The 11,424-nt window shown below is 38.0% G+C and overlaps 1 protein-coding gene across 1 annotated transcript; it reads left to right on the forward strand.

Moving 5' to 3' along the window:
• Nucleotides 1-4,884: 4,884 nt before the first annotated feature.
• Nucleotides 4,885-6,634, forward strand: LOC109214813 (probable protein phosphatase 2C 72). Its single transcript, XM_019378775.1, has 5 exons — nt 4,885-5,138; nt 5,226-5,534; nt 5,627-5,744; nt 5,814-6,037; nt 6,127-6,634. Exons 1-5 carry the CDS (start codon nt 4,959-4,961, stop codon nt 6,292-6,294), a joined length of 999 nt encoding a protein of 332 aa, XP_019234320.1. The 5' UTR covers nt 4,885-4,958; the 3' UTR covers nt 6,295-6,634.
• Nucleotides 6,635-11,424: the final 4,790 nt, after the last annotated feature.

An 11,424-nucleotide genomic window follows, 5' to 3' on the forward strand; every position in this document is an offset into this window, starting at 1 on the left:
TCGCATATGGTAAAAGAAGGGCTGGAAAATTTAGTGCTTTGCTATCGCATTAGTTTGTCCATGATAGCATAGGGTAAATGCCTGGGCAGATTATAAAGTACTCTATTTCGAGGGTTTAGGCCATTTTTGCATTTTTGGAGCTATGGAGCTCGGATTGAGGCGGTTTTTGAAGGGATTTTCAGAGAAGTGATTGGTTAAGTGTTCTTTACTTATTTTTGTTTAAATTCCATGATTGTATCTTGATTTTTATCATCTAAATTGGGAATTCGGAGTGAAAATTGGGGGAAAATGGAAGAGAATTGGAGATATGATTTTGGGGATTTGAATGGCCATTTGATGTCGGATTTTGATGAATTTGGTATGAGTAGGCTCGTGAGTGAATGAGCTTTCTAAGTTTGTAACTTTTGTCGTATTCCGAGACGTGGGTCTGGGGGCCGAGTTTGAGTGAATTTTGGGATTTGTGCTTAATTTGATAGTTTTTCTTGTGGAATTCATTCCATTAGCGCATATTGATGGTATTGTTCTTGTTGTGATTAGATTCGGAGCGATTGGAGGCCAAGTCGAGGGGCAAGAGCATCGCGGAATAGAGATTTGACCGGTTTGAGGTAAGTAACAATTGTAAATCTAGTCCTGAGGGTATGAAACCCCGAATTTCGTATCGTTTTACTATTTTTTAAGGTGACGCACATTCTAGGTGACGGGCGTGTGGGCGTGCACCGTTGGGGATTGTGACTTGGTCCGTCCCGTAGCAACTATTAGTTGCGTATTTGGTTGAAACTATATGATACTTATGTGTTTTAGAAAGAGGTTATGTAAATTGGGATGAATGCCATGTTTAGGCCTTGTGCAAAACTGTTTGGACCCTTAGTGGACTTTTTCTTACTATCTTCTTACTGTTTTTTATTGAAAATCTATACTCAGTCATGTTATACTCATTGATTTCATAACTCAGTCTTTATTACTCTATTTTGATGCATATAAATGTTGTTTTGGGCTGAGTACCCTTTTTTTTACTGAGAGCCCGAGTGGCTTGAGAGGTTTATGACTGAGTGAGGCCGAGGGCCTGATTTGTGAAGATATTGGGATCGGGCCGTACGCTGCAGCATGTTGTTACTGATTCATGATTTAGTGAGGCCGAGGGCCTGATTGATTTATGCCACGAGGTGGCTTGTTATAGCGCTTGAGCTGAAGGAGCCACTCCGGAGTCTGCACACCTCCAGTGAGCGCCGGTACCCTGAGTGTGAGTGATGTTATGCCCGAGGGGCTGTATACGAGTGACTGTGAGGTTTGCTTGAGGGGCTGTATATGAGTGATGTTTTGCCCGAGGGGCTGTATATGAGTGATGTTTTGCCCGAGGGGCTGTATATGAATGATGTTTTGCTTGAGGGGCTGTTTGTGATTCCATCATTTTTCTCACTGTTGCATTGAGCCTCTATTTGAGAACTGTTGAAAAATATTTTCAAATGATTTTACTGGAACTGAGTTTAAACGAAATGATTTGATTCAAACTCTGCTTTTAGAGGCTGTTGTATTTTTATTGAGATTTCATGATATGAACTTTACATGCTAGACTGCTCGTCACTACTGCTCAGCCTTTATTTACTTTGGTTACTTACTGAGTTGGCGTACTCACATTACCCACTGCACCTTGTGTGCAGATCCAGGCGTTTCTACACGCGATAGTGAGTGTTGATTGTTCAGTTGCAGATCCATCGAAGTTAGCAAGGTAGCTGCCTGGCGATCGCAGCGCTGCTTTCCTCCCTCTTTATCTTTCCTTAGTTGTATTAAGTTATTTCCAGACTATGTTAGTCTTGATATTGTCTGACGGCTGTAGTTGATGCTCATGACTAGTAACACCCCGATGTTAGGCTTTCTTTTCCGCACTTTTATTTTGATTTGAACTCCTTTATGAAGGTTTTATATTAAATAGTTTTAGAACTACCTTTGAAATGAAAATATCGATTTGTTCTTGGTAATGTGTCGGCTTGCCTAGTACCACGACAGACGCCATCACGATAGGGTTTGTTTTGGTTCGTGACATACTATTGCCGTTTCATGTAAAGCTAGAGTTTTACTTTACAAACCTAACAATATTGTTCGATCGGTTTGACTAATGCTAACCCTATCAACACCGAAAATTTCATTCTCGCTAACCTTGGTTAGGACTATATGTTATTATATTATGTCATCAATGGTTGATATATAGGCTATATTAAGAAACTATCACTTGATTTCCCACCACAAGAAAAAGAAAAGAAAGTTTCAAAGAAAAAAAAAAGAGAATCGTGTTGGAGATTGAAGAAGAGTTTCTATTTAGAAAATTACATATAATTAGATAAGTTCCTGATAAGTTTTCAAGGATTTGAAAAGGCATTTTCAATTATTTGTTTTTTCAGAATAATATAGTTTCTATTTAGATAAATTACATATAGTTTAGTTTTCAAGGAGTAGCAGTTGTGTGTGCCTGTCATCATCTTGTTGTTTTCCAAACCCTTTGGTTTCTCCAATCATGACAAGATCCTTACATGTTGGAATGAGACGTATTATTAAATAAAGAAAACATTCTACCAAATAGTTTTAAAAAGTCAACATGATTTGCCCAACAATTCGTTTGGTTAACTTAACACCTTCAAAAACCTAAATCCCCTTTGGTATTCGTAATTATTTTTCCTAAGGGTTGACTTACTATTAGAAGCATGGGCCGAGCTAGCAGCATAGGTTCGTCTGAAAATTACATTACGTATATAAGGTTGGAATATTACATTATATATATAAGGTTAAATTTCATTATATATATACATATAAGACGTTGAACCCCTTGAGCATTTATTTTTTAATTATCTTGGTGAAAATCGTGTCTCCATCATTAAATTTAGAGGAGAGTTTTTCTCTTTGTTTCCTTATTCGTCTGGAGTAGAAGAGCCGTACCAAAAACCCTCAATTAGGTTACATAGTTTTATTTTGTTTAATTGAGTCATTAGTTCAAGTCATTTTAATGCCTTACGTTAAGGGCTTTGACTAACAGTTGGCTTTGCCGACTTTTGAATCATCTCCAGTTTCCACCTCTACATTGGCAATGTGATTTTTTTTTTAATATTATCGGACCACCATAAAGATAATTAGAGATAACTAGACATTATCAATAAAGTTATAAACCTGGAAAATATCAAGTAACCTTCTATTGTAGGCTAAATTACATTGATTGCACACATTCTATACACTGGTGATGTAATATTGTATCGTTTTGATGTATACAATATTTAGATAGATTATATTGTTTGCCGTCGTTTTACGATGTCATACACCAACAACATGAAGAACAGACTTCAATATTATAAAGAAAAAGTAAGGTACGGGGTAATATTATTATATAAAAAGTTAGGGTAAAAGATAAAATAGAATTATTGAATAGTAAAAAAAAAGTAAGATGAAAGGAAAAGATAAGGTAACGACGTGACTACACCAAATCGATCGCTCTATAAAATGCCACTTTTCATCGTTACGTAAGGAGGATTTAGCGATACGATACAATAACGTTTAAGTAACTATCAAAACAAATATTGTATTTAAAGTAACAATATTATATAATACAACATGTAACAACCATCTAAACAAGCTGAAACGACGCATACCAACCATCCAAACAAGGTGTAATTTTTTATTTATGAGATAAATCTTTTCCTATATAGCTCACATAAGTGTCATCATCAACGTCCATCTACTTTGCCCCATTACGCCTTCCAACTTCCACAAAGTGTTAAAAAGGAAGAGCTAAAATTTGCTGATCATTCTTTAATTTGTCACAATTTTAATAACAATAATATATTCAGTGTAATCTCACATTGTGGGGGTTTGGTGAGCTTAAAGTATACGTAGATCTTATCCCTACCTTATGGAGGCCGATAAAGAGGATATTTCCGAAAGATGCTTCGCTCAAGAAAAACAATTTTTAGCACGTTTGAACAGAAAAGTCGTAATAAAAATGTCACGTTGAAAATACTAAAGACAAGGACATTAACAAAAAAAAATAACAAAGTAGTAATGTGACCAAAGCAAGGGGAATAACAAATGATCTAGAATCGAAGAACAAGAAAATACTAAAATGATAATACTAATATTGGTTTGGAAAAAAAAATTGAGTACCAAACTTGACGGCCTACTAACTTTTTACCTAATCTTCGGGTTTCATATCTTCCTATCTAGGGTCATGTCGTCGGTAAGCTGGAGACATGCCATGTCCTCTCTAATCACTTTTCCCCCAATACTTCTTCGATCTACCTCTACCTTTCCTCAGACACACAATAGCCAACCTCTCGCACCTCCTCACTAGGACGAACATCTGTGCATCTCCTCATGACATGCATGTACCATCTGAGTCTCGCTTCTCTCATCTTGTCGTCCACCGAGGTCGCTCTCACCTTGTACCGAATAACTTCTTTCCTAATTATATTTCTCATAGTATGTCTACACATCTACCTCAATATCCTCATCTCCGGTATCTTCATCTTCTCAGCATGAAAGTTCTTGACTGGCCAACACATCGCCCCGCTAGTCTAACGATCACTTTCATATTTTTCAGCAATGGCACAAAAAAGAATTTATTTTCTTGAACATCCATTGAAAACAAAGTAAGGACAAGTAAACCACATATTTAATAATATTAAAATGTGCGTGTGGAGAACCTACAAAAGTACAACTCGGTTGCCCCTTGAAATGAATCTTGGGGTAATCTAGAATAATACAATACAATTAACAAATGTATTATTGCATCTGAATGAGTTTTTGGAATCCTCTGGAGCCACAACTACATTATTTTACTATTTATAGAATTTATTAATCCCATTTTCAACTCCATCCCAAGGTCTAAAATTCCTTTAAATACAGGATTCTCTTTCAGTTGTTAAAGTAGAAACCACAAACAAGAAGAAAAAAAAGTAAAGAAAACAAAAGTTGACAAAATGGGTATCTGCATATCCACTGCATCTTTTGAGATTCATGCTATTGATTATGGCCATGAAAATTTGGTTCATTATGAAGACAACAACAATGGTGCCAATGGAAACCAACAAGTGATTGGTTCAGTTTATTCTCAACAAGGAAGCAAAGGACATAATCAAGATTCTGCTATTATCTATCAGGTTTGTGATCAATTTCTCTATGTTTTATCATTTAAGTATAGGTTTTGTATAGGGTATCTAAAAATGGAAACTTTCTTTTTCTGGCAGGGATATGGTGTTGAAAATGGAGTTTTCAGTGGAGTTTTTGATGGGCATGGAGAGAATGGACAGATAGTCAGCAAGTTAGTTATGAATAAGTTACCATCTTTGCTTCTGAAACATATACTTTCTCTCCCAAAAATCACTTCTCCAAAACAAAATGTAAAAGAAGTTGATGAATCAGTGAAGAACAAGAACTTTAACAAGTGGAAAGAGGCTTGTCTTAGCTCCTTTAAGGTGGTGGATAAAGAAATTAAATGTCTTGAGAAATTGGACTTTTCTTGCAGTGGAACAACTGCTGTTGTAGCTATAAGACAGGTAATAAGAAAGTCTTGTATGATCATTCAGTAATCTTGAACTTCGTTAGAATTAAGGCAATTTTGTTGTTCTAATTGCTTATATATTAACAGGATGATGACTTGATTATAGCTAATCTTGGCGATTCTCGAGCTATATTAGGAAGAAAGACAGATGAAGGAACAATTGAGGCTGTTCAATTAACTACTGATTTGAAGCCTAGCCTGCCTTGTAAGACTCTTCTTCCTTACTATTGACATGATACTAGGCAAATTATCATAAACTGTTTGATGTATGCAGCTGAAGCAGAAAGAATAAGGAATTGCGGTGGAAGAGTGCTAGCTCTAGAAAAAGAGGCACATATACAGAGAGTGTGGTTGCCCTATGAAGACGCTCCTGGACTCGCCATGTCTAGAGCTTTCGGAGATTTTATGCTCAAAAACTATGGCATAATCTCAAGGCCTGATGTTTCTTATCACCATCTTTCTCCCAATGATCAGTTTCTTGTTCTAGCATCCGATGGGGTAAGTCCATTGTAACTCTATACTTATAATTTTATTCTATTTTTTCCTGTGTCTACAACTCTTGACATATGCCTTTTGTAACACATTAGGTATGGGATGTGCTGAGCAATGATCAAGTTGTTTCCGTAGTGTGTTCAACAAACGATGGATCAGCAGCGGCGAAAGCAGTGGTAGAGGCTTCTATAGATGCTTGGAAAATGAAGTTCCCTAACAGCAAGAGAGATGACTGCACTGCAATTTGCCTATTCTTGCAATAAAATGTTTCTCCTATAAATAGTAGTACTTGAGCTATGAATATAAGCAAATACTAGCTTTTTGTTATACTAGTATTCCATACTGCAAATATAGCAGCTAGCTTTGTCAAAGTTTGTTGTGCTTTGGATGTAAATTGCCATTGCTACCTGCCATACAGCTGTTATGCTTTTTTTGGGTGCTGCTAATACAATACAGTGGGACACTGATCATGACAAAATGTGAAACTTGTTATCCATTTTTTATTTTAGTGTTTTATCAACAACTATTGATAGCTAGTTGTCTTGAATGTATGTACCTTTTATTGTTGAAGCCTTTCAGCTAATGTGAGAAGATTTAACCGATTGTGTAAATTTATACCTTAATCTTGAGGAGTATCTGCTCCTTTTTGGGGTAAACGCAAATAACTAATCCATGTTATTTTCACAATTTGATACTCCCTAAGGCCCACTTTGTTTGCCATGATTCAGAGTTCGAGCTGGTTCAAATTATCCCAATTTTTTGTGTGGATTCGGGCGTAAAATCTTCAAATTTTTTAATTAAAATTTATATATTTAAAAACTATATAAAATACTACAATATTGACAATATGAAATTATTAAAAAGGCATATGAAAAATAAAGGTAAAAATAATTGTTTTGACTCTCCAAACCGTAAATATGTCACAAAGTAAGATTGACTTCAACCTCTACGTTTTGGCAAAAGTAAGGCATCATGATGTTCAGGAAGTGTTGGTGAGCGCGTGCGGCGTTTCGCTATGCTAAGCAACACTGAGACAATGAACGACTTGATACTAATTGCTTTACATAGGATTTCATGACCTTAGCTTGTCGTCTGCCTTTTCGTTCTTTTATGCTAGTTGATCTGCTAATTATGCTATTGGGACTAGACCTCACCTCATCCTCACGTCCATATATGATAAAATCAGAAGGATAAATAACTCATATAATTGGAATATGTCTCTTTACATGAATTATTCTATGCATTAAGTTTTTAACTTTCGGTACAAAGCTCAAAGATAAGAAGTAGCATTCAAATGAACTTATCTTGATAAAATATCTGACCCATATTGTAGAAAACATTTTTAATTGGTGCTCATTTAGAAAATTGAACCAACCATAGGGCAGTCAAGCAATTTTTTTTTTTTTTTTGCTAATGAAAGAAGCTTTTATTAAATAGAACAAACGGAAGTTATTACATGATGGTAACTGAACGTATAGTCCCAGTTCCATACAAGTCTTCCTTTAGTTCATTAAGGATAAAGGGGGGTGGGTATACAAAAACCAAAACGTTTTTTCTCATGGCTGGATCTCTGCATTTCCCATAGCAGGCCAGTTTATCTGCTGCAGCATTAGCTTCTCTAAAGATGTGGCACACCTGTGGGCTGCCCAGCTTCTCCATTAGTTGTCTGCAATCCATTAACATGTGTGAAAAAGCTAGATTATTAGGCGATAATAGTTCAATCAATACATGTGAATCAGTTTCCACGATAAGTGGCCAAAACCTAATTCACCTAAATCCAAATCTGCCTTCCGAAGTCCAGCCATACACAATGAATGCTTCGGAGATGCTTCAAGCATACCAGTCACTAGTCTACAACCACACAGTCCAGGAGGAGGAATTACTAACACTAAGCAACATGATGATGCAATGTTCCAACAACACACAACCATAGAACTTCAACTTGCACTGATTCTCTCTAAGCAGCTTTACAGACTCGTCGCTCAATCAAGTCCTACATGTGCTACACACACCCATCACACCAGCGCAAATGGAGAACTTTTCACTGGAGCAAATAGTGCCGGAGATGGAAGCAGCAACTCAATCGTTCCATTCGACAACAGGAAATTCCCCTCCCCCGCAGGTCCCGAAACTAGTGGAAAACCCTCAAGACATTCAAGATTAGGTGATGGAGCCAATCTTCCTGACGGAGGAATGCTTAACACTAACATTTCTCGAAAATGCAGAACCTTTTATTGACTGGCATGTGTACTTTGTGGGTCCCTTTTTTTTTTACAAACCAATTTACTAAATTTATAGTTTATGGCCTTTTTCTTTCTCTTCCTCTTCACCATATCTCCGCTAGGACAGCCTGAACAAATTTAGCACAATACTGTTCGTCCTAGCTCAAGAATTAGACTCAAAATACCTCCACAAACTGGTCACAAACTGAAGCCATTCTTCTACATTTTCGAGAAATGTTAGTGTTAAATTCCTCCGTCAAGAAGATTGGCTCCATCACCTAATCTTGATTGTTTTGAGGGTTTTCCACCCGTTCCGGGACCTGCGGGGAAGGGGAATTTCCTGTTGTCGAATGGAATGATTGAGTTGTTGCTTCCATCTCCGGCACTATTTGCTCCAGTGAAAAGTTCTCCATTTCCGCTGGTGTGATGAGTGTGTGTAGCACATGTAGGACTTGATTGAGTGGCAATTTTGCAAAGCTGCTTTCACGACTCGGATTTCCCACCCACGGGAGTCGTGATGGCGCCTACTAGTGAAAGTAATTAATAAGTGGAAGCCTGAAATTCAATATTTTAATCATAATGCCAATAGCAATTCATAACAAAAACCACCCAGAACTGGTGTCACAATTTCACAGACTGTCTAGGAATACTGCAAATAAGGGTCCAAAAGAGAAATACAACGCTGTCTCTGAAGTACATAAGAGAAACAGAATGAAAGGATAGAAGGAGACGCCAAGGTCCGCGGACGCCTGCAGGACTACCTCGGGTCGCCTGACGAACTGGAAGCAGCAACCTCACTGCGGTCCGAAAGCTACATCACCGGGATCTGCACACAAGAGTGCAGAGTGTAGTATCAGCACAACCCACCCCATGTGCTGGTAAGTGCCTAGCCTAACCTCGGCGAGGTAGTGACGAGGCTAGGACCAGATTACCAAATAATCCTGTGTAATTAAATCACATACAGTGGAAAAATAAAGGCAGAAACTTACAATTTAAAAGTAAGAGGGGGGGGGGGGGACATGTTGCGGAGAAATCAAGTAACAGCAGAAAATAATAAATAACCGTAAAGAACACTATAACTCAAATATCAACAATAATCGGAACATCAAGACAAGTGCACGGCATCACCCTTCGTGCTTTTACTCTCGTCCTCACCAAATATCAATATAATCGGCATGGCATCACTCTTTATGCTTTTACCTCACATAATCATGGCATGGAATGATCCTTCGTGCATTATCACTCATATAAAGGCACGGAATGGTACATCGTGCGGCACGGCATCACCCTTCGTGCATTAACACTCTCTCACAAATATCATGCACGGCATCACCCTTCGCGCTTTAACACTCTCTCACCAAAACAATGCACGGCATCACCCTTCGTGCTTTAACACTCTTCTAACAACAATCACAAACAATAAGGGCAAGGAAATAAATAAAATCATAATAAAATCCCGGCAAGGGAACAATACTACAACAATCATATCCCGGCAAGGAAAACAATATCAAAAGCAACAACATCCCGGCAAGGGAGATAACATTAAAAGCAACAACGTCCCGGCAAGGGAGACAATATCATAATCCTCTTCTCTTTTTTCACATTTACTTCACAATTGAATTCACAACTTGAGCCAATGTTCTATAATGTTCAATTGCCAACAATAATTCCACAACTCATTTCACAACTTGAGCCAACGCTCTTCAATGTACAATTACCAAAATTTCTTCCACAAGCCTTGTTCAACAATAGAAATATCACATAAGGCATGAACAATACACAACGAAGTCATATTAATCATAGCATAAGACTCACGGGCATGCTTGACACCAACATATAGATACTCTTCACCATGCCTATACGTCGTACTCAACAATTAACACGTAGCAAATAGGACACAACTCCTAATCCCTCAAACCAAGGTTAAACCAAACACTTACCTCGATGCCACGAACACAATTCAAGCCCCAACTACTGCTTTACCTCTTGATTCTACCACCAATTCGCTTGTATCTAGCCACAAGTTACTTAACTATATCAATAAATGCTAAATGAATCAATTCTAATGCATGAAAATAGGTTTTCTGAAGTTTTTCCCTAAAGTAAAAAATTTACCCCGGGCCCGCTTGGTCCAAACCCGAAATTCGGACAAAAACCAGATTACCCATTTACCCCCGAGCCCGGATATATAATTAGTTTTGGAATCCGACCTCAATTTGAGGTCTAAATCCCCAAATTTCACTATTCTTAGGTTTTACCCAAAATTCCCAATTACACCATGAAAACCCTAGATTCTAGGATGAAATCTTGTAAAAAGAAGTTAAGAAGTAAAAGAAATGAGTTTAAAATCACTTACTTGTGTTTTGGGGAAAGAAAGAGTGCTTGAAAAATCGCCCTTTATGTTTAATGTTTCTGAAAATAGTAAAATAACTGAAAAATCCCGTTAATATACTCCTCTCAGACTCTCACCGCGGACCGCATAAAATGGATTGCGGCCGCGGAGCTCCACCGCGGACCGCGAAATATCGAGCGCGGCCGCGAAAGGCTTGGTCTTTCTCATCGCGGACCGCAAAAATCCCACCGCGATCGCGGAAGCCCCTCCGCGGTCGCGAGAAACCATTACGGACCGCGAAGCCTGGTTCAAACATCTGCAACTTCTCTGAACCTGCAACAGCTATGTTCAAGTCTAAATTCACTCCGTGGCCTATCCAAAATTCACCCGAGCCCTCGGGGCTCCAAACCAAGCATGCACGCAAGTCCAAAAACATCATACGGACTTGCTCAAAATAACATCAACCACTATGAATTAAGCCTCAAATTCATGAAATCACTTAAGAACATCAAAATTTCCAATTTTCTAAAATAAGGTCCGATTTATACTAAACGGACTCCGATTCTTACCAAACTTCACAGATTCCACTAATTTATTATTTCAAACTTGTATCGGGCTCTGGAACCAAAATACGGGCCCGATACCATTAATTTCATCATCTTTCATTTCTCAAAAACTTTTATATTTTCCAAAAAATAACTTTCTTCAAAAATTCATTTCTCGGGCTTGGGACCTCGGAATTCCCTTCCGGGCATACGCCCAAGTCCCATATTTTCCAACGGACCCTCCGGGATTGTCAAATCACGGGTCCGGGTCCGTTTACCCAAAATGTTGATCGA

The sequence above is a fragment of the Nicotiana attenuata genome, unplaced genomic scaffold (genome assembly GCF_001879085.1).
Source record: "Nicotiana attenuata strain UT unplaced genomic scaffold, NIATTr2, whole genome shotgun sequence".
Taxonomy (NCBI): Eukaryota; Viridiplantae; Streptophyta; class Magnoliopsida; order Solanales; family Solanaceae; genus Nicotiana; species Nicotiana attenuata.

Coding starts and splice junctions, on each gene's coding strand:
- LOC109214813 (XM_019378775.1), top strand. CDS start 4,959: ATGGGTATCTGCATATCCACTGCATCTTTTGAGATTCATGCTATTGAT. Junction 5,139..5,225: donor ATTCTGCTATTATCTATCAG/GTTTGTGATCAA, acceptor TTTTTCTGGCAG/GGATATGGTGTTGAAAATGG. Junction 5,745..5,813: donor TTTGAAGCCTAGCCTGCCTT/GTAAGACTCTTC, acceptor TGATGTATGCAG/CTGAAGCAGAAAGAATAAGG.